Consider the following 24,319-nt stretch of genomic DNA (forward strand, 5'->3'; position numbering starts at 1 on the left):
ATTATTATAATTATAATTAAAAAATAATAAAAAATTTATATTGATTTGATTTGATTAAAATTAATATTTAAATTTAATTAAAATACAATAAATTTAATTATATCACATTAAAAATGTAGTAAAATTCAAACGGCTATTTAAGTTGGATAAAAAAAAAATGGTTGCAGTCCATACACCAATTTGTTGTCTTTTAATTGATGATTGATTTGATTAATTTTCTTTTATCTTAATCGTATTTTGATGAGTTAGTACTTAATAATAAAAAATAATTGTATTAATTTTTATTTTTTAAAATCTAAAGACAAATAAATTGTTTTAATCTCAAACCAAGACAAGATGCATGTCTTCAAAAAATTAAGTAATTACATTTGAAATTAGTACTAATGAGGGATCACCACCTAAACATATTGCTATTATTTTTGCGATAATTTTATATTTCCTTTTGAGTATACAAAGATATAAATAAAAATTTATATATATATTTATAAAAAAGTGATATATTGTATTTTAATCTCAAATTTCTTTGCTTAATAGCAATATTAATGAATACAATAGTTTGAATTCTAAAAAACTTAATTAGGTATACTCATAATTAACTCAAAGAAGTTTTATTAATTACCATATAAATATGTTGGTATGAATAATATTTTTTTAGAGATTGGAAATAACTATAGGTATTAATTATTTCACAAATCTTTATTTTTTTTTAAAGAGAGAAAAAGGGTTAATTCAATTAATTGAATAAAAAGATACATAAATTTACAAATTGTTTTATATAAACAACTTTAATTAAGAAGATTTAATAAGATATATCAATTTTATTAAAATTGGTATTTGATACATGTGTGAATTTTCAATTTACAAACGATGTTAAAGATTGAAACTTGTTTCATTTATATTTTTAATTAATTCTTTTATTTTTTAAATATATTTTTTAAAATATTTATAACTTTTTTAATTCTACTTGTAAAATTTAAAAAACTTTATTATTAATAATTTTATAATTTTTCATTTCATTAATGAAATACATGTATTTACTATTAAATTAAATATTTAAATACTTTCTGATTTGTTAGCGTAATATTAAAACCAGTTAATCCTACTTCTTCTCTTAAAATATTCTTTCTGTTTCATTCTTTTTAACTATTTTTTTAATTTTCTAATACTTTTTCATTTTTAAAAGTCTAATTTCTTATTTTTTATATTTAAATTTATTTTTAACATTTTTTTACTTTTTGATAATAAAAAGTATAGTAATTCAATATCATAACAAAATTTATCAAGGAAAAAATATGAAAACGTGGGACTATCACAAATTCTCTCCAACGACCCTAAACATTCATTGTTTTGATTAGATGTGATAATGGATTAAGTTGAAGCAGGTTTTTACTCATCTCGAACTTCAAACCTAATCTCACTTTATATCTATAAAATTTGAACTCAACTCGATTTGAAAATTTTTATATTTTTATCATATCCGAACCTGAATTTGATATAATATTATATAAATCGTATCTGATCTAATTCGATTTAAAATTAATAAAATATTATTTTTAAAATATAAATATAAAATTATATAAATATATATAAATAAAAATTAAATAATTAATTAAAAAATAATTTATATATATCGGATCCAATCGAGTCAATTTATCTAAAATCCGATCTTTACCTTTTCTTACTATTACCTGATCCAACCCAAACTCGATTTTAAACAAAAATTTATAAAATTGAATTAAATAAAAATTTATCAAAAATAAATTGGGTTACTAATCTTATAAAATCAGATTAAATCGAAACTTATTATAAGCAAGTTGAGTTACTAACCTTACTTTTGATCTATTCATTCTTTTTTTTCAAAATTAGAAAAAGAAAAAAAAGAAAATGCTAAATATATAATGCTAGTTTTTTCAAAATTAAAATACAAAGTCGCACAAAAATTTAGGACAGACATGACTGTCATATAGAGCACGCAATGCGATGATACAATAAGTTGGGCAATGATAACGGCATAAAGATACATAGATCCTACTCATTCGTGTTAGCCAATTTTCTTAAAGAATTAAAAAAAAAAATTTGGTCGGATAGAATGCAAGCATGCACTCTTCCTCATTAATAAATGAAATTCTATATCATCAATTTTGTTGATCTTACAATTTCCTGCATCCAAAATTTTTTATATATAAAATATTTAATAACAAATTACAATCATCTAAACTTTTAATTTAATGTTAACATATGCATTCAACAAATTTAAATTTTAAATGTCAACATATATATTTTTTCTTAAACTCTGACATAGCAATTTTCTTTGAATTGATTTTTTCAAAAGCATGGTGTCTACTCTACAAGGAAAAGTATTTAAAGTTGTAATTTTTTTGATAAAAAAATATTTTTAATTCAAATTGTAAGCATGCATGTCCTTTTCCATGCTTTAAAAAAGAAAAAAAAATTCTAAATCTGACAACTGTTCTTTGACTCTCTGACAAAGAAAAAATATTTGTTGGAGACTGGGAATTGGATAATATATATTTTTTCCTTCAAACCCGCAGGCTGTGAAGAAATTTGAGTCCTTTGAAATGAGCACCCATTGGTTTTGGAACTAATAGCCACAAACCATTGTTTTCGAGCTAATTGCCACAAAACCATGGAAAAGAAAATGGGTCATCTTCTAGAAGCACGTCACACTGCAACTCTGCATGACTTTTCCCTTTATCTCCTGACGTGATGAGTGCTATATCTTTTATTTTATTTTATTTTATTTTTGGGTGAGGTATTTTTCAGTGTTTTTAGTTTGATTTTAAAATATTTTCTTATAAAATATTAAATCCGAATAGACAAAAAAAAATTCTTTCTCGTGGATTCGTTTTTCTTTTTGTTAATTACTCAGTTTCGTCCTATTTTATTTTATATATTATAAGATTGAAATAGAAAAAATATATTAATTATTAAAAAAATATATATGCAATCAATAATCATGTAGTGGAGATTTCCAGTTCCTTTGAATATTGGAATTAATAAGAGATTTCAGTTATCCATAAAATTAGCCAAACCGTCGAAATGAGTGAAGCCTTGAAGTTATTTTTTCGTAACATTTTTCTCATTCAAGTAGAAAAAAAATATTTTTTATTAAACATTGAAATCAATCATGAGAAAGAAAATTATAGCTTCGAGATTGCTTTAAAATTTTACCTATCTATAATTTTTCTGAAATATGTAGTCTTTGTTTGAGCTGGAGAGTCTGATTTGAATATTTAAAAGATTATACGATGATACGTATGAATATAATATAAAAATAATAATAATATTTAAAATTTTAATAATAATTATATATAGATTTAATAAGATAAAAAATTTTATTTTTATATAGATATAAATTATTATATATAATTTTTGTATAAAATATAATATAAATATATAAATTTTAATATTTGATATGATATAAATAATCAAATTATTAAATTAAAAATTTAGACTCCGTTTGTTTCATGAAAAATAATTTTTAAAAAATAAATTTTATATTTTTAAGTATTTATTTGATAAAAAATTAATTGATTAATTAAAAATGACTTACTGATCAATGAAAAAAAATAAGATCATTTTTTTAAAAATTATATTACAAATTTGAAAAGGAAAGATATTTTTTGAAAAAAATTTCTATAAGTAAAACTATTCATCAATACTTTTGAGTATAATTTTACTTATAAATAATATTATATAAATAAATAATAATATATAAAATTATTATTAATAAATAATTTTATAATATACTAATAAATAATATTATATTAATAAATAATATAAAGAATCATAAATACTGTTATTTTAGGTATTTTTATATTAACATAAAATTTTAATATTAAATATTATTATTAATTATAATTATTTTTTAATATTAATAATTTTAGTAATAAATAATTTCAATATGTTTTAATAATAAATAAATTTTGAAAATTTAATAGTCATATTAATATTATTTTTTTTAAAAATTAAAAGTTAATTGAATGATAAAAAATATTTTTCATTAATTCATTTAAATAATAAAAAAAACTTTTTAATTCAAAAAATATAAATATTTTTCAAAAATTATATTTCAGAAATTATTTTCTACGGTACAGAACTTCTGAATGTGGTTGGTTGATATTTTGGTGGTTTTGCTTGGGAATTTTGGGCTGTTCATCATGTGTGGCTACTGAGATTTTAGGAGACGGGCTCACTTAGGGCTTGGGTATAATTAGTCAAGAAATTGGTTATTTGAGATCTGAAGCTAACCGGTAGAGCTAATTGGAATACTGAGACAAAATTGACATCCTCATCCAGGCCCTTGATGCATAGACAGCTTCCAAAAGGTTTAATTTTCATCTCAATTGAGAAGCCAATCGAGATTTTCATTTTTCCAGTTATTGGTCAACTATTGCTCTATTTGGATGTACGGTGGAAGGTGCTTCTCAGCTCCGACCTTACACTCGAAAGGGAAATATAATTACGATTTGATACATTGTCGGATTATAATAGATTTCAGATTAAATCAGTAATTTCTATTGATATAGTTCACCTTAGCTGGTTTCTTGTATGTTGAACATGGATTCAAGAGGAATAAACTCCTAAAAAATGCGGGAAATTATTTGTTCTGGAATTGATTTTTGAACTAAATTAAGTCCACAACCATTCATTTCAAGCATGTAAAATTTTTGCTGTAAAATAATTTCCTGATCTTCAGCTTCTTTCTGTCAATGACATAAGAAGCATCATCAAGGTATAATTAAAATATATATATACAATGATGTTTCGCATGGTCTTTTTTATGATGGGTGAAAAGTAAAAAATAATGCATAAACATAAAAAAATCAACCGATCAAGATATAAGTTTCTACTTGCGGTTAGCTTCTTCCAATTCTCTTAACCCTCCACCCTCCTACTCAATCTCCTAAATCAACTCTTCACTGTTGAGAATAATAACTCAAGTCTCATAATAGATTTATTTGAAATTGATTAGATATTACTTGATGGATAAAAAAATTTACAAAAAAAATTTTTAAAAGAAAATTTTTTTTTAATAAATAAGTTTGTATACGTATAAATAGATAAAATCTCTACAAGATTAAGTACGATAAAAAATATAAAAGAGTTATAAAATTTTATGAGATAGATAACCTATAAGACTACTAAAAATTTATATCTTATGGGTATGTATATTTGAATGTATGTGAGTGGACTAAAGGAGACTCAGATGATCCACATAGATATGGTGTATGATTCTGCGTGGGTATATATTTATTTGGATTGAGAATATTCTATAAGATTAGAAGAGGTTAAGAGGGTCCATGGGTATTGGTTATGAGTGTTTGATTATGCTTTTGTTGGCTTGGATGGTTAATTGATTTGAGGCTTTTTGCCTAATAGTGGTATTAGAGCTGTGGTGATACTTAATAAGTGATATAAGAGTTGAAAGTTCAAGACGTGAAAAGAGCTAAAGGTTTGAGATATGTGAAGAGGTAAATCCAGAAGAGCTCAATTTAAAATAAGAATTCAAGTTTATATTTTGACAATTGATTTGTGTGAAGGATTAGATACACAAAAGAAAAAGATTGCAAGACTTTTATTGTAAGTGGAACCAAGCATGTCTAGCATGAAAATTGATAATTGATAGAATTTGAGTCAAGATGGAGATTGTTGGGAATAATGACTCAAATTTCATAAAAAATTTATTTTGGATTGGCTAGATATTACTTGATGAATAAAAAACTTGCAGAAAAAGAATTTTAAGATGAAAAAAATTCTTGATAGGTAAGTTTGTATACTTATAAATAGGTAAAATCTTTACAGAATTAGGTATAAGAAAAGACGTAAAAAAATTATAAGATTTTATGGGATAGACACCGCATAAGACTACTAAAAATTTATGTCTTATGAAAGTATATGTTTAAATGTGTGTGAATAAATTAAAAGAGATTGAAATACTCCATATTGATATGGTGCATGAGAATATATGGATATGTGTTTATTTATGTTTAGAATATTTTATAAGATTATAAGAGATTAAGAGGGTCTATGAGTATTGGTTATGGATATTTGATTTGATTATATGTTTGTAATTCTCTACAATTAGTAAAATTTATTTCTCATTCGTAAAAGTAGGTCGGTTGGACAGAACCGTATTAAATTATTATGTCTTATGTGATTGATTTGTTTGATTTCACTTCCACTGGTATGATTGGATTGAGGCCTTTTGACCTAACACTCATGCCATAACTCTGCACTAGTAGATTATTCAATGGCCATTTGCTGCATACATTTCCATAACCTCAGTCAACAATACATTTATCACCTATGGACTGTAACAACTGATATTTCAATGTCTATTTGAAATTAAGGAGTAATTAAACACTAGAATAAAGTTAAAAATACCTTCTTATAAACCCAATGTCCAGTACATTTCTTCCATCTTTTTCTATATACTTTGGAATCATAGTATAGATCCTACACCAAGCTTTTATAAATCAGACTTGATTTAAACTAAAAATACAAAATCAACGCCAACCATTCACATGCTTTGGTAGAACCAAAAAAAAAACATCCCTAGCAAGTGAACATGATGTAGAAAGCATCTACACCACAAGGCCAAAAGCAATACTTTGGTTGCTTATACATTCAAATTGAAATGGCTACATCAAGTCATTAATTGTTTTGAATAATGATGTAACACTTACAAACATTTTTAATGGCTTCATCACTCAAATGCCAAATAGATTTGTTGGTTATAATTTCTCTTTGGGCATCAAGTTATTAAACATTATGAACTAAAACGACCATTAGAGACCAATTTGGGAAAGCATTCACTTTAATTAAAGCTCTTCTTCTACTTTTGCTGCCTTTAATCTATATTATATATCACAAAATTCAAGATGGTAATGCTGTAAAATTTGGACAAATCAATCACTATAAATAACTTTCCCATTTTTTTTGTTGAGAATAAAAGTAAATAGAGAGATATTCGAGTCATAATTCAAATAGTTCATTCAATCATTTTTAAAAGATGACATATATTGCATTTTCCTTCATTATCCCAAACTATGGTCTTCTTTGTATATATAACAAAAGGAATTTAAGAATATGGCATTAGAGTCTATACAGTTAAAACTTACCTCTTACCGCCCATTATTGAAAAGCCTAGAAAAATTGCTTGAACTTTGCCTAAGCTACAAAGGCAAAAACATAGTATATGCTTAATACTACAAATAACAAAAACTATAAAGAGCTTGTGAAAGGATAGTAAGAGATACCAATCTTGAAGATGAATAGTTGGCCAATTTCCTAACATGAAGATAGTGGATGCATGATTTTGTGATGGTGAAGCTCATGATTGCTAAGACTATTATTTTGAATATAGTTCTTTTGCTAGGATTTTGGATTTTGCTACTTTGTTATGTGGGAGGGAAAATGGATAACGCAATTATTTATATCCACTTTAAGTCTTAAAATAAAATATTAAATATAATTTGACATGTACTTGCTTAATTAATTTTTATTTTTTCAAACATTGCATAATATAAATAAATATTATATATATACTAATTTTTTAAATTTCGAATAGTTTCTTTAAAATAATCTATTTATGACAGCACAACTAAAGAGATAAAATTGAAATATCTAGAAAAGTCCAATGCTTGAAATAAAAATGGCCCAAAACTATGTGAGAGACAAGTAAAAACCATCAAACATTTTAGAATAAAAAAGGTCAAATTATGTTATTAGTCCTTACAGTTATACTAAATTTGAACTTCAACCTCTTTAAATAATATGAAAAAATTAGATCTTCATACTAGTTTAATTTAATAATATTGATCTAATTGATAATAGTGTTAATTGATCTATGTTAAGTTAGTTGACGTGATCGTTGACCATGTGATGTGGTGTTGACTTCAATGATGTGGCATTGACTTTAATAACGTAGCATTTATTTGCTAACGTGGTAATTGGTATTGATGAAATGTTATTAAATAATGCAAATGGTCCTTGTATTCATAAAAAAAATTGAAATTTACTCTTTATACTCACACAAAATTTGAAATTTAGTCCTTCTATTCGCACGAAATTTAAATTTTAATCTCTCTAATATAAAAAATATTTAGAATATTTAGAAATTTTTTAATTTTTTAAAACATTAAATTTTAAAAATTATTACAATATTCTCTTATAATATTCTATCATAATATTAAAAAATCTATCACAATATTTAATTATAATTTTATATATTGTCACTGAATCTGTTAAAATTTTTGTCACCCATGCAAAATATTATTTTTAGTTTTGTCACTATTTCTTATTACATTCTATAATTAAAATATAAATCTGTTACTAATTTTATCTTTTTTTTTGTCATAATTATAGCATATTATGCCCATGCAGAAAAAATCTTAAACCAATCTATTAAAAATCTATCACAAATTTATAAATATATGATACAAATTTGTCATTAATTGCATAATTTGGCCTTTAGATAGTGATGTAAAAATTAAACTTCATTAATATAACTATTAAAAAATTTACAGTAAATGCCAAAAGGGTCGAATAACATCAAATGCTTAACAGTATCCAACAACCCTGGGCACTATGCTTTTTAGCTTGCAACAATTCCCCTTTTATGCTTTCAATTTTTTCAACCTTTTAGCTATATTTAGTTATGATACTCCTAGCACTTGTTGTCGATCAACGTAAGCTTTGGCTATCTTTAAGTTGTAGTTAGATCGAGGATTCACCATATAAATAAATGAAGTTGGTTTAGGTTTTACAACACATTGGCTCAAAAAAGAAGATTGAGAACTTAGCTTATATTCCTTGGAACCATTGAAGTCCAAATCAACCTTTCTATATTCCATGATTGCAGTTTTGTTCACAGACTTTTTGTCATAGGAACATTAACATCATTAATGTTTCTCAAATTAGAGAACCTCGTACTTTTGTTAAATATGATTCAACTCCATTTATCAATTAAATCATTAGCAAGTTTCTTGTTGGAACTTGTTTCCTCAACTTGTTTCCTCCTCAAATTTTGACAAAAACATAATCACCTTTCTAAAACCATTTTTCTTGAACTATTGTGATCGATCTTGTTGCTTTAAATCCAGTAAAAAATCTGTCAAGATGTTCAAAACCACCCTACGGATTTTTGCATTGTACAAGCTTCCATGAAGAAAGGGTTTAAGTGAATTCTTCAGGATTGTCAAAACCTCATGATCCAAGAATTGTTGTTGAAAACTTTTCTCAAACAAAATGTAAGTAAGAAAAGCCAGTTTTTGGAGTTTGTTGATGGTAGGTTGGCTTATTCTTCTAAGTTATGCATTGTCTTCAACAACAATCTCAAGCTCAGAAATTACTTTTTCAACAAACAATGTGACTTGTTTAAGATTTTTCTCAATATTCTTCCTACTTTTAATAGTATTAAAAATATCAATGATTTTTGGATTATCTCCATGAATATCTAAAAATAATAGTTTTATTAAAATTAGATAATGACAGATTTGTATCATATATTGACACATTTGTGATAGATTTTTAATAAATTGGTTTAAATTTTTTTCATATGGCCACAATATACTGTAATTGTGACAAAAAATTATGACAAAGTTAGTAATAGATTTATATTTTATGACAAAATGTAATGAAAAATAGTGACAGAACTAGTAGTAGTAATTCATATGGGTGACAAAAATTATGACAAGTTTAGTGACAATTTATGAAAATTATGATTAAATATTGTTATAGATTTTTCAATATTATGATATAATATTATGAAAGAAGATTATAGCAGTTTTAAAATTTAATGTTTTAAAAAAACTAGAAACTTTCTAAAAATTCAAAATATTTTTTATTAGAGGGACTAAATTTCAAATTTTGTTCAAGTACAATGACTAAATTTTAAATTTTATGCAAGTATAAAGATTAAATTTCAAATTTTGTATGAAAGTAAGGTCCATTTGCATAATTTAATAATTGATTGCATTAATACCAATTGCCATGTCAGCAAGTTAATGCCACATTATTGAAGTCAATGCCACGTCATTGAAGTCAACGTCATGTCATTGAAGTTAATATCATGTCAGCATAATCAACGGCCATATCAGCTAATTTAACGAAGATCAACTAATAGTGTTATCAATTGGATCAATATTGTTAAATTAAACTAGTATGGGGATTTGATTTCTTTAGATTATTGTAAAGGGACGAAAGTTCAAATTTAATAGAAGAACATGGATTAATCACATAATTTGACCAGTAAAAAATAAGAGTTACTTTCAGATGATTTTCAACAAAAAATGGTAATACAAAAGAAAAGTAATATAAAAAATATGAAAGTAATACAATTAAAAATTTTAATAAAAATTATACATAAATTTAATAAAAATATATTTCTTATTTAATATATTTACATGAATTTTTATATGATAATTTTTGGATTTTATATATATTTAACATAAAATAAACGACAATTACCCAAATTTGCATATTTACTTTGAGTCTATTTAGATAGATGGTGAAATTAATTTTGATGAAATTAAAAATAATATAAAAATAAGATTAATTACTGTAATAATATGATTAAAATCAATTATAAAATATACATTTAAATATAAAAGAAATGTCACGGTGGGATGAATTATAGTAAAAAGATAAAAGATCATTAAAGATATTGATTAAAAATGATATGTAATAAAAATTTTAAGTTATTTAATGTTTATAAAATTAATAAATAATTAAAAATTATTTTTAAATCAAATAATATTTTTAATAAATAAATAATTATTTATTAGTTTATTATATAATAAAAAAATTTATTTATTAACTAATTTATTATATAATAAATTTTAATTTTATATTAGACTAACAAAATTACTTTATCTTTTAAATAAATTAAACAAAAAAATAAAGTTAAAAATTGTTAACTTGAGGAACAACAATAAAAAAAAATAGAAGTTGCTATTGGAGTGATCTGGAATCTTTATCTCCAGAGTGCAAACGACAAAAATTATCACATACAGCAACATTATTTAAATATCAAAATTGCTTTTGGCATAAATTTTTATAATAATTGAACCGCCAGTGGAGTCTGATGTATTCCAAACTTTGTCAAGATTCTCTTTTAGTTTTATTGTATTGTATAATATTTTGGTGGCAAATTATAATTCAAAATCCGAAAAAACTTCTCATTTATAAAAAAAGCCCAAAATAAAAATGAAAAAACAAAAAAAATTACAATTACTTAAAAGAGAAAATCATAATTGCCAAATACAAAGTGTTAGGGGCATGCTCAAATAGAGTAAAACATGTTAGTGATCCGGTTGTTGTAGAGGCAATAGTCTCCTGAATACAGCGATTGAATTTTCCAAGATTACAATCGGTTATACCAAAAGGGATGCATTTGAAGTAATGAATCAGCCAAAGTCTAAGGAGGAGAATCTGTGGATGATCTGTGAACTGATACAAGATGCGACGACATTGAGGCTAAATTTCAGTCCTTTTCAGCTCTTCGTACAAAAAGGTAGCAAACAGGGCCGCACATAGAACTGCAAAGTACGCAGGTACAACACCAGTAGAGGAGTTTCAATGGATTAATGAATGTCCTAACATTGTTTCTGATCTAGTACTTGCTAAAACCACACTTCTTTAAATCAATGAGTTTATATTTAAAAAAAAAATCATAATTGCCAAATAAACCCCAAAAAGTGTTAACCGTTAGCCACACGCAAAAGCTAGCGCGTTTGCTTCAATGCAAACATCGTTTCTTCGCCTAACTTCTATATAAGCAGCGGAATACAACCCCAAAAGTACAACTAGGCGGAACCATCTTCTCGTCTTTGACTCATATACGGTTCTTTCTTGTTCACGCTTTTTCTTAGTAAAACAAAACAAAAAGAAAAACTGTTTGCAGATGGGAAAGCCAGGGTTGTTTGATCTTGAGAATCATTTTGCGTTCTATGGGGCATACCACAGTAACCCAATCAACATCTTGATACATACTTTATTTGTGTGGCCTATCTTTTTTACTGCTCTTGTTCTTTTCCACTTTACTCCGACCGTCTACGATCTTTCTCAAGCTGGGATTTTGCCTTCTGGGTTTAATCCTGTTTTGGGTTTTAATTTTGGGTTTGCTTTTGCTCTTTTCTATGGCTTGTTTTATGTAATTTTGGATAAGAAAGCTGGGTCCTTGGCGGCTTTGCTTTGTTTAGGTTGCTGGGTTAGTGCTAGTTTTCTTGCTGCAAGGCTTGGATATTCTCTGGCTTGGAAGGTAAGTTTTGTAGAAAAATTGTGAAAAAAATTGCTTTTCTGATTATCTTAATTTCAATTTTATGCTGTTAACCTTATTTTTATTGTTAATTTCATTTGGGATTTTGTTTTTTGTTTTTTTTTTTCTTAATGAACTTTGTCTTCCTTTTTCAGTACTGTTGAGGTTCTTGTTGAAAGAAACAGGATGTGTAAAACAACCTGGGTCTAGCTTGGCATCAAAGTCAAGTCTTTATACTTTTCAATAGTCCAGATCCATGTGTTACTAGAACCGATTTATTTATTTTGAGCATCAGAAATCATTTACTATAGGGATTGACTTTTCTAGATTGCCATGTAATTGTTTCTTTACCTTGTTTTGACAAATCCTTGGCTAATATGGAGAGGCCTACCTCTACTATGCCCCTTTCTTTAGTGCAGTACAGACTTAATTTTTTAGGTAATAATTTTAAATGATGTCTAGTAGACGAGGAAATCATTGTATTGATGGAGAATTGAAGATGGTGTTAAAAATAATTCCATTATTTCAGAATAGATTTGTGACTGCTGCTCTCTTTTTCATTAAGTGATCATTTTGCATATTTCATATTTTTTAGTACATAGGGCGACGCAGCCCGGAATAGGGTAAAGCGGTTGCAGGTGCTGGAATGTGAACTCTAGAAATTTTAGATGCCACCTCTTAAGGGTGATCACATAAACCAATTGAGCTAAGCTTCGAGTTCGCATAATTTATACTTATAGTTACTTTGTTGATCATGTACAGAGATTGAAAGTTGTAGGTGAATGAATAATTAAGGGAGAAGTCCTGCCAATATCCAGAAAAGTGAATGAACAAGGTTAATTCCTGCTTTTTGTGTTTCTAGCACAAGTTTTATGGACTTACACAGTTAAATTTGGAGGGATCAATGCTAAATACCGGCAATTAAGGGCCCTTTATGTTCATATCTATTGCAGGGTCACTATATCTTCTGTCTAATCAGGCTCTGTTGAATGTGTGTTTACCGATAATTTGTTCAGGAATTAGAGGATATGAAGAAAGAAAACTCTTTTATTGAAAAAGGTTACATCAGACAATATTGTGTAATATTTGAACAAACCTATATGGAATTCGCTGCCAGATGATTTATTGTGGAAAAGAAAAATTACTTCTTATGTTGATAAATTGATCTATATCGCTTTTCAGATTGCGAAGATACTTAATCTTTTGTGTTTTTAGTCATGTAGATTCATTTGTGTGCTTTTGCTGAACGTGGTTTTCCTTTTATTTTGAATTGTAACTCCGTACACTCTATTCAGGTTGTGCTTGCTGCTCAATTGTTCTGTTGGAGTGGACAGTTTCTAGGCCATGGAGTGTTTGAGGTGAGTGATTGTATAATGCTTATAATTTTTTGCTTTAATTGTCTTTTCTTGCACTCTTCAAAAATCACTCATTAAAATATTCTGTGTAGAAACGTGCACCAGCTCTGTTGGACAATCTTGTTCAAGCTTTGGTGATGGCTCCTTTCTTTGTTTTGCTTGAGGTAGGGGTAGTAGTTGTGTTCCTTTATACACAAATGAAAAGAAAATTTTCCGAAGTTCTAAACCGTTTGGGATTTGAATTTTATTTGGTGCAGGTTCTTCAATCACTCTTCGGATATGAACCATATCCAGGGTTTCATGGATGCGTGAAAGCTAAGATAGAAGCTGAAATCAAGGAGTGGCAGGACAAGAAACAGAAAAAGGTTTCTTAGGTTTGATTGATCAACTTTCTCATGCAAGGATTTTGGTTAAACTACTGTAAAAACCAATGAAGGAATGGTCATGTATTCATGTACCATTGAAATTATTACCAGACTCCTGTTCTGCTTTTATTTTCGGATTTCCCTTATTCATTCCTTTGGTCCACTCTTGATTGCATATTTGCTAGTAGAGCTAATCACTGCTATGATCTGGCTACGACTCCAACTGATGTCTTCTTATATTTCCCTCATATTTTCCCCATGCTCTATGATTTTATTTTATGTACCTGGAAAACAGTCAGTACTCTCCTCCAAAGAGTCAAATTGCATTCATTTGGAATACTCATTATCAACTGGTAAAACCTCTTCTACCGGCCCTGGTCATCCCAGCATAGCCATCATGTATGCTTCCATCATACTTTCTTTTTGGTTATTCTCTTACTTTTGCCTCATCATGCCTCATTGGAATGGCCCTGCTTCAATGAGGCCTCATCAGCCTTGAATACCTTTCCTCAACATTCTCAAGTACAGACAGGTCAAGTGGTGCTTTGCACTTACCATAAAATACATGACATTGATATCTTTGAGGGTATTAGTTTAGACGCTTGGTGTGCTGTCTTAATGTCCTTAAACAGGCCAAACATGTGTATTAAAGTGTTCCTGAAAAAAACTTGTCCCACCTCTCATCTTTCTTGCGTTCTTCTATGGCTTTCTAGATGTCATTTTCTTGGTGATTAGTAACAATAGCCAAACCCGCCAATAATTCTTTCCATAAAAAACTCATCTAGGTTTTCAATTTTTCCAAAAACGGATACGGCATAATCCGTGTTTCCAAATGCTTGAAGGTAGCCAAAAAGATACATGTTGATAAATTTCCAGCCAAAACAGAAAGAGGGTTTGATCACAACCCGACTTCACATTATAACATTTCTTACAAGAGGACATCAGATTTTGTTCCTTTCTGGACAGAAACTAGTGATGTTCAGGTTTGAATGTCAACTTGTTTGCAATTGGGAAGGTGAAGAGGAAAAGGTTAAGATTTGAACAATAAATTGAGGAAGTTTTCTATTGTCTTGAAGACAAAAATAACAAATTCAGGTTTAGTTCAGTTAGTACATATAATCAGGACTTTAGTTACTGGGCATAGTAACAAAATTATGGCTGGTAAATCCAAAATGGTATTAATTCTCATTGATACTACAAATATATGCAGCCTTTCAGTTTACCATTAAAATGTGGGATAATAATTACTGTGGTGGGAGCAGTTTGGCCATGCTGTATTGTTCAGTATACATGTATAGACAACAGGATGATCAAAATGGGGACTCTTTTTTCAAGTATGCAAGAAATTTTTTATTCGTTTAGTTGTTCCAGATCTTTGAACAATGACTTTGGCCATTGCCATTGGCCTTATTCCTTGAATTTCCTAGTCGTTACCAAAGTCTGGTTCTATTTTCACGAACTTATATTATTCAAGGGTTTTTATGACGTCAACTCTTGAAATTTGAACTTGGTACTTACTGATAATAGAAGACCAGATGTAATTTAATTACAACTTTTTCCTAGATGCCCTTAACATAACCTGAATCTCCTATAGTAATGGGATTTTTAGGGTCCATTTGGACTAAACAGATCCCGGTGCGGCTCGATTGAGTTAGTTTTTGACCCAACGTACCGCAAGGATCCGTTAAATCCAAACGTACAGGCACAGTGGAATCATTCCCATCATGCCGGTCTCGTTTGTGCACCAGAAAACGAACGACCTGGATTAGGGCTCGATCACCAGGACTGTAAAACGAACTGGTTCTGTAAATGACAAGTTGCTCTTCATTGTTATGATCATTGTTCATTATACAGCAAAAGCTTGATTGAGTTCCCTAGCATGATTTTGAACAACATATCCGTTGAAGACAAGCATGCATACATACAAAATCAGTTGCTTCCATCATCAACCGAGTTTAACCACAAAAACTATCTTTAGCTATTCTTCTGCCGGCTGATCAACCGCCTACCATAAAACGAGTGCATGTTTTTAGCGCATTTGAAGGAATTAAAGCACCTCCAACACCAATATCATCAAAGAAATTTTCTAAGTTTTGTGTGATTTTCAGCCTCCAAAATTTTCCAACTTATGAAGAGAGAAAAAAAAAAATGCTAGAACCTTTCGAAAAGGGACTAAATAATTTCACCGCCATCATGGTTAGGTCATGGATTTCCAAGCTCATTGGTTCTTAGACATGCCAGGTCATTTATATACAACATCAGCTGCATTATTTCTTTAATCTCATTATCTCTTTAATGTGCTTACCTTCGCCAACCCACAAAATTATTAATTTTTTTTATTCCTAATAACAATCATCAAAAGAACAGCTTCAATTACTTGAAATGTTGAGAATAATGGAGGGTTTAAAATCTTGATTGGTGCTCATTCGAGCAAATTAAACATAAAATAAATGGGTGAACGAGGCTCGTCTAAATCCATACCTAAATTTTCAAATTGTCAACTTGCCCGACTTGGCTTATAAGCATCCAATACAGATTTTGTTGAGTTAAAATTATGATCAATAGAAATTAACATGCTTGTATAGATTGAAAACATTTTTTTCTTTTTCTAAAAATTTTTTTTGAATTTATTTTTAAATCTCGTTACCCTTATATTTATATTGGTGAAAAAGATATTATGCATTTAAATTATTTTAAATGTCCAATAATATGTCATTTGATCTAAAATTTAGTAAAAAAAATAACCTTCATCAAAACAGTTTGTTGTGGCAAGAAACCAACAGTTTGTTGTAACTTATAACCTTAATTTAGATTATTTTGGTGCAAAGATATTAAGATATGTCCATACCATTATTGATTCAAATTTAGAACAAAAGTGGACAATGAAATACATTTTAAAATAGCCTTTTTTTTTCTAGTTTTCCCTCTTTTATTCTTTATTCTTTTTGAGCCAAATTGGCTTTCAGATTGTGCTGCGTTAATGAGTGGAACTTAGGCTGATCAAGTATTGGCTAATCTGTGGGTAGATTGTTTTAGGTTCAGAAATTGGAAAAGCACCGGAAATTTGGGTTTTTTTTTTTTTTAATTTTTAATCTACTCTTAAATTCTTTGCTTTTATATTTACATGACTGAAAAAAAATATTACATACATAAATTCTTTTAAACAAGTAATCTCTAAACGTTAGCTTTAATATTTTGCCTGGTGAAATTTGGATATTTCTTGGTTTCAGTCTTAAAATAACTAATAAATCAAAATTCTTGGTGTACTTTTTTTTCCTCCATATTGTATTTTCATTTTTCTTTTGTAATAGGGATGGAAAGATCTATCACTCCTAAATGTTGCTACTTCTCTTTTTTAAAGGAACTAGAATGGTGGCTCGCATTGGCTTTTGATACTTTTTAATTAATAAAAAGTAATTTTAAATTAAATAATAATACAAATAAGTAATTATTGTAAAAAAATAGATTTTTTAAAAATAATAATGAAAATATTACACTAATTAAGAAAAAAAATTGATAATTCAAAAGTTTTATTTGCAATAATTTATATTACTTCTCATTATGATCATAAAAATTAAGAAGAATTTTTTTATGAATTGTTATATTACAAAATACAATTGTATTTTTGAATCCATAAAATATTTTTTGTAATAATTTTGCATTTGATTTTTTTATTATTTAAAGTGAATATAAAAAAATTGTAAACCAATTATTTTTAAATTTTTTTGAAAAAAATGCAAATAACTTTTTGGGGCCAAACTAATTTCGAGGTGATTTTGTAATAATGGAATCAATTTTTTTAAAAATTGATTGTTCAAAATAGTTATTATTGATAATTTTTTCATGTAAAAAACAAAATCATGTTATTAAAATTATATGCTTTAGGTATAAAAGAATGTGATCATTAATGTATCATATTATTTATATTAGGGTGTATTTATCATATGAAGTCACTAAAAATAAAATTTAAAATTGTTTACATTATGTTCTTATTATTTTATAAAGCCATTGAAAATAAAATTTAAAATTGTTTGTAACATTATACTTTGATTAATATTAATTATATATTATTGAAACTCATTTTGTCTCAAATTTAATATTGATATAAAAATAAAATTAGACAGTTAAAAAATTTTGAATTTAACTATTTTAATATTATTTCTTCATTTTTTTACAATATTAATAAACTATAGATTTAAATGTTAAAGAGTAAACAAATAATATGAACATTAAGAATTGTATGTTTTATAGGAAATGAAAACAATTTTGAGTCAATCCAAAAAAAAATGTGGAGTTTAATTTGGGAAAAAAAGGAGTATGTTTTTAATTTGTTTTTATTGTGTTGATTAATATATTTTTATCTATTAATTTTTATTTGAAGTTAGGTAACTATTATTATCCAATTATATCATTTTTATGTTTTTCTTAATCACTTCTAAATATTCAAAACATTTTTACCCAACTTGTCAATCCTTTATTTCATTTTGTATTCTTAATTCTATTTATTTCCTCTATTTTAGTAATTATTTAATTATGTTAGAATTACTTTTGTTGATAATAGAACATATTATTTGAAAAATAACAAAAATTTTAAAATTTGTGAAAATTTTTTTAAAAAAGAAAATTAAAAAGCATATATAAATTAAATTAAATATTAAAAAACCACTAAAAAAGAAGAAAAAATGTAAGAAATGAAGGCAACAAAAAATTTTTATATAAACTAATTCTCACAACCCTAACAAATGACATTAAGCCCTAAGTAGGCCAAAATAAAATCAATTAAAAGATGGCACAATATTAAACCTTAAGTTGGCCAAAATTTTGAATTAAAATTGAAAGAGGACAACTTAATCTTATGTTATTGATAAGGTCGAAGGATTTAAATATTAATCTCCCTAATTTTTTCACATATACTGATATATTTACCACCAAAAGGGAGAGAAAAGAAAATACACAACAAAATGTTGGTTTGAGTATACGCCAGCATTTTGGGGAGTTTTTTCAGGACAAGTCAAATCAATTAACATTTGTAATTTTGTTTGGGTCCCTCTTTTCTGGTTTATTGGGCAAAATTGTTTGTGGGATCACATTAAAATTTAGAGTTAGCATTTGGTATTTATGCACCTTTGAGTTTTTAGAACTAAAAAAAATTCATAAATGTGTGGTTGTCAAATATCAACACCACACTTTATAAAAAAGGTTTAATGTAAAATTTGGCCCTTAAATTATAATATTTTCACGATTTAATATTTATTAAAAAAATTTATGTTTTAATATCCAACTTTTATTCTATCAAACCATTGGTTTCATACTCTAACTCTGTTAATAATATCTTGACGTGACAAATAATAATTAATAAAATATTAAAAAACCCTTTGAGCTTTTTTTTTTTTTAATAAGATCTTATATTTTTATTGTATTTAAATAAATTTTTATATTTTAATTTGTGTCTAAATAAATCCTCATTTCAAATGAAAGAATGATTTATATTAAGAGTTTATTTAGATAAAAATTAAAAAATTATTTGAATCCAAATTAAAAATTAAATGCTTATGGGAGTGCAAATTAAAAATTAAAAATTAAAAATTTATTTGAATATAATAAACATATAAAGACTTTTTTTTTTATTTTAGCCTAAATTATAACACTTTTCATAATTTGATACCTACAAAATAAAAATTCATGCTTTAATATCCAACTTTCTTTCTTATCCCCATTTCCTGAATTCATAAATAATATGCTAACTTGACAAGAAAATAACAAATTAAATTATGACACATGGTGCATTTCGTTAGCCAATATTCATCTCATCATCATTCTGGCTAACACCCTTAATAACAGGACAAAATGCTTAATGAAAATAAAGTTAAGATATCAAATCATGAATTTTTTTATAGATATTAAATTATAAAAAGTGATATAATTCAAGAGTCAGACTGTATATTAACAAAAAAAAAAAAAATTGAGCTAATTCTTGACTATTAAAAGGTTTTAGGTTAACATTTGACCAATGGGTTGTTAATTTAGTAATATTAGAGTCGGTTCTAAAATTGAAAATCTTAAATTCGAACATTCATCGTAATAAAAAAAAATTTTAACATATTGACCTTTCAAATCCTCCGTATCTAGAGTAGACAAATTAGCTTGGAAAGCTAATTTAAAAGAATTGTCCAATGCTTTGAAATCTCTCTCACCTAACAAACTTAAATTAGCTCTTAATCAGTAAGTACTTTATATCCTTTTACATCATACTAGCAAGAAAGACTTAATTTTAAACAATGGTGAGCCCTCTCAAGAAAGATGTATAGGTTTAGAACTTAGATGAAGAAAGTAGAGGGAGGGATTATTGATTTTGTCCTTGTAGCTTATTTTTGGCTTTTTTTTTTCTCTGTATCTGATGAAAATTTTAAATAAATTGTTATGAAAGAGTGCTGAATTTTCTTACAAAAAGTTTTAGTACCTTTTGGTAGTGGTTTCAGCTGATATTTCCATAATTTGTCTATTTCTGATGTTTTGATTCAACCTCAAAATGAACTACTTTCTTACTTGTTTTTGCAAAAATATGAAATATATTTTTTATTTTCATCAAATTTATGTGTGATTTTATTAAATTTTTAAATAATTTTATATTTATATTATTATATTTTATTTAAAATTATCCTATCTAATTTCAACTCATTTTACCTTTTTTTTTTTAAAAAACAATATGGGGTTAAATGAGTCATTTTGAGTTGAATAAAAACTTTATCTAATTTTCAGATAATCTTCCATGCATTCACACAGCTGTATCACTAATTATAATAAAAAGGATTTGTTTTGGGAAAGCTCCTTATTCACATTGAAAAGTAGGCTAATATTCTCTAAGCTTCTCTTACTGTTTGAATATGTTGTAATAACACACATGTTCGCTATTTCTGATTTGCAGATGAAACAAACAATAAAATCAACATCTTAACCTCATTGGACCTAAATCCTCTTGATAAATCTATAAAAATTAATTATAAATTATATGCATAGATCATAGAAGAATTTGACTTGAAACGATTTGTATGTCTTTATTTTAGATTCTCCATTGAGATATTATGGTAAATGTAATTCTCATAGTTTTAATATTAAAGGGTTTTTTTCGTCATCCAAAAAAATCACAATTTATTTGATAAATTATGTAGTAATTAACATCAAAACAACCCAAATTTGTCCACTTTCTTTAGGTTTGAATTCTCGCTCTAATTAATAAGATAATCGAACTTGCTAGATTTTCGAGATTAGCTGTCTCTAGTCAAACATTTAGTGGGATACAATATAATTATCATTATTTATTTTTTATTATGATTAGGTTTGAATTTGAGATTTTTAATTTTAGGGTAGATTTGATAATTTTACACATAATACGATAATATAATACAAAAATAAAAAAAATAATAATATAATTTAATATTTTAATAAAAATCGTATATAAATTTGAAAAAACAAAAAAGTTTTTTGACATTTAAATATAAATTATAACACAAAAACTTTTATATTTTATATATACTTAATACAAAATAAATATAATACAAATACATATATTATCGTATCTATTTTATATATGACTTCAATAACACTATGCTATCTCAATAGAATTATCATTAGTATTATTATTACAAGTATTATTACTACGTAAAAAAATGTTCGTTTAGGGAGAAGGGATGGAGGGAGCGGGGATGGTTAAAACAGCCGACCCAGATGCCTTACGTACCACGTTTCTTTCTCTTCACACACCAGTATTTAGGGGGCTTTTGTTTTCCATGCTGCTTTTTTCTCTTTACCACCTCTCCTTCTTCCAGTTTACTACTTCTTAGTTCCATGGCTTCTCCCTTTTTCTCTCAATCCTTCACTTTATTTATTTTTTCCCTAACTTCCCTTAGCTTTATATAAGCTTTCTTCTTATTGCTTTGCTGCGCCACTTTCCATTTGAATCTTTTGGTTTCTTTATTTGTTTTTGTTCTTTCTGTCAGGTGCTTTGGACAATAAAAATTTCAGCTGTTTGATCAGTTGATATATATAGGGGGAGAGAGAGAGAGAGATTTTAAGCTGAATTTTGAGGGGTTTTTGTACTTTGTTGATTGGAACCAAGATTGTGATAAAGAGAAGGTTATAGGAAAGAGAGGGGCAATAGGGTTTTAGCTTCTAACAGGAATGGAAAACATTGCTCTAATTGGTGAGGAATATGATCAGATGGATTTGCCCCCAGGTTTCAGGTTTCACCCTACTGATGAAGAGCTTATTTCTTGCTACTTGTACAAGAAGGTTCTTGACATTAACTTCAGCGCCAGAGCTATTGGAGAGGTGGATTTGAACAAGTCTGAGCCCTGGGAATTGCCATGTAAGAGTTGTTTCTCTCTAATTCAGAATTTTCATTTACTTTTTCTCTTTGTATGTTATTGTTTCAGGATTTTGTTCAAAACTTTCTCATGTTTGTTTGGTTTGTTGGATACAGGGAAAGCAAAAATGGGAGAGAAAGAATGGTATTTTTTCTGCGTGAGAGACAGAAAATACCCTACTGGTCTGAGGACAAATAGGGCTACTGATTCTGGCTACTGGAAAGCCACGGGGAAAGACAAGGAGATTTACAGAGGAAACTCATTGGTTGGAATGAAGAAAACTCTTGTTTTCTACAACGGTAGAGCTCCGAAAGGAGAAAAAACCAACTGGGTCATGCATGAATACAGATTGGAAGGCAAATACTCAGTCCACAACCTCCCTAAAACTGCCAAGGTAACATACACTTTTTCTCTGTTTTCCTTTGCTTTTCCTTGTATGTAAGCCAAGTAGTGTTAATGGATCTTTTTGTTTTTATTTTGTAGAATGAATGGGTAATTTGCAGGGTATTCCAAAAGAGTTCTGATGGGAAGAAAACCCATATTTCAGGTCTTGTCAGGGTGGGTTCTTCTGGTAATGAGCTGGGTCCTGCTGGTCTACCACCATTAATGGAATCTTCGCCATACAATGGCAAGAACGAACCTGTTGCCAAATCGGCTTGCGTGCCCTGCTTCTCCAAACCTACTGATGCTCAAAGAAACCAAGAAGACAAAATTAATAACTTCAAAAATCCTACTGACATTTTCCCACCAATCCCACTTTCAAACTCTTTTTACTCTGCTCAAGCTGTCCCTTTCCCATCAAATTTTCAATGCCCTGGCTCTGTTTTGATGCAGGACCAATCAATCCTGAGGACCTTAATTGAAAACCGTGGGTCAAACATGAGCCAGGATTGCAAAACGGAGAGGAAGATGGGTAGTGTTTCACAACAAACAGGTTTAACCACTGATATTAACACTGAAATCCCTTCTGTCATATCGAATCTGAAAGCAGGAAAGAGGCCATTTGATGATCAAGAAGCCCCTTCTACTTCAGCTGAACCAGTGGACCTTGATTGTTTTTGGCATTACTGAAATCAGAAACAGCAGCATTTGAAGAAGGAACAAGTTAAAAAAAAAAAAAAAGCTACAATTTTAGAAGATTAGACCTTTCATTTACTATTATTGCTTGAAAAATATTGTGGTGTGAATCTGTATGAATAGAGATTTCCTGTAAGCCTAAATGAAAACTTTCAAAGAAATTGAAGCTTAAAATTAATGTATTATTTATAATTAAATTACCATATGAGAAAACTTGAATTGTTCTCTTCTAATATTATTTTTGTTTCATTTTATAGGTTGCTGCTGTTATATTGGCATCATTATCGTTCAATTGCTTAGAAACAGAAATTGTCATTAATTGTTATTTGTTTTTGTTCTTTCTCATTAAAACACTTAACAATTGAAGACTTTTGAGAAGAGATTTTCACTACATTTTGGGTGCAATCGTTTGATGAATTGAACCTTTAAAGATTAAATCATTCTCATCACCTAAACTACATGAGAGTATTCTGATTATGCACGTATTCTTTTCGGGGGTTAACAATCCTTTTTAATGTTGCAAGAGCATGTTTATATTATTAAATTAAAAGTTTAGCACTCTATCACATGAATAATGATGAAATTAAAATGATATAACAAAATCAGCACAATTTTGAGGTTAGTTTCTTGCATATTGACACCTTCACGAGAATAATAAAAATGGTAAGTCATTTTGTACAAAAGAAGAAAAAAGCATTGTAGTTTTAATTTATTAAATTATAAATTGGAAAGAGTCTCTTCCATCAAATAAATTTGTAATTGAAATTAAACATATTACTCATGAGATATTACTTGGATTTAATTCAAGTATTGAATGTTTTAAGTTCAAATGAAAATTTCAAATTTTGAATAATGTTGGTGTTTTCCCTGTATAAA

The 24,319-nt window shown here is 27.4% G+C and overlaps 2 protein-coding genes across 4 annotated transcripts; both read left to right on the forward strand.

Moving 5' to 3' along the window:
• Positions 1 to 11,827: 11,827 nt before the first annotated feature.
• On the forward strand, positions 11,828 to 14,132 carry LOC111283726 (2-hydroxy-palmitic acid dioxygenase MPO1-like). Of its 3 annotated transcripts, XM_022872328.2 has the most exons (4): positions 11,828 to 12,286; positions 13,579 to 13,641; positions 13,731 to 13,802; positions 13,896 to 14,132. In XM_022872328.2, exons 1-4 carry the CDS (start codon positions 11,930 to 11,932, stop codon positions 14,010 to 14,012), a joined length of 609 nt encoding a protein of 202 aa, XP_022728063.1. In that variant the 5' UTR covers positions 11,828 to 11,929; the 3' UTR covers positions 14,013 to 14,132. The 3 variants fall into 3 exon arrangements, with proteins under 3 accessions (XP_022728063.1, XP_089602751.1, XP_089602752.1); XM_089746625.1 differs by having other exon boundaries at positions 13,731 to 14,132; XM_089746626.1 differs by lacking the exon at positions 13,731 to 13,802.
• A 7,677-nt stretch (positions 14,133 to 21,809) lies between these two features.
• Positions 21,810 to 23,676, forward strand: LOC111283735 (NAC domain-containing protein 100-like). The gene is made up of 3 exons (XM_022872339.2): positions 21,810 to 22,368; positions 22,483 to 22,760; positions 22,850 to 23,676. The coding sequence occupies exons 1-3, from the start codon at positions 22,182 to 22,184 to the stop codon at positions 23,435 to 23,437; spliced, it is 1,053 nt and encodes a 350-aa protein (XP_022728074.2). The 5' UTR covers positions 21,810 to 22,181; the 3' UTR covers positions 23,438 to 23,676.
• Positions 23,677 to 24,319: the final 643 nt, after the last annotated feature.

This window comes from Durio zibethinus, chromosome 17, assembly GCF_047325235.1.
Source record: "Durio zibethinus cultivar Kanyao isolate XHJ-2024 chromosome 17, ASM4732523v1, whole genome shotgun sequence".
Taxonomy (NCBI): domain Eukaryota; kingdom Viridiplantae; phylum Streptophyta; class Magnoliopsida; order Malvales; family Malvaceae; genus Durio; species Durio zibethinus.

Bases quoted from the DNA above. Each gene is read 5' to 3' on its own strand.
- LOC111283726 (XM_089746625.1), top strand. From the start codon at position 11,930: ATGGGAAAGCCAGGGTTGTTTGATCTTGAGAATCATTTTGCGTTCTAT. The intron at 12,287-13,578 runs GTAAGTTTTGTA...CACTCTATTCAG, and splicing joins GATATTCTCTGGCTTGGAAG to GTTGTGCTTGCTGCTCAATT. The intron at 13,642-13,730 runs GTGAGTGATTGT...TATTCTGTGTAG, and splicing joins TAGGCCATGGAGTGTTTGAG to AAACGTGCACCAGCTCTGTT.
- LOC111283735 (XM_022872339.2), top strand. From the start codon at position 22,182: ATGGAAAACATTGCTCTAATTGGTGAGGAATATGATCAGATGGATTTG. The intron at 22,369-22,482 runs GTAAGAGTTGTT...TGTTGGATACAG, and splicing joins TGAGCCCTGGGAATTGCCAT to GGAAAGCAAAAATGGGAGAG. The intron at 22,761-22,849 runs GTAACATACACT...TTTATTTTGTAG, and splicing joins ACCTCCCTAAAACTGCCAAG to AATGAATGGGTAATTTGCAG.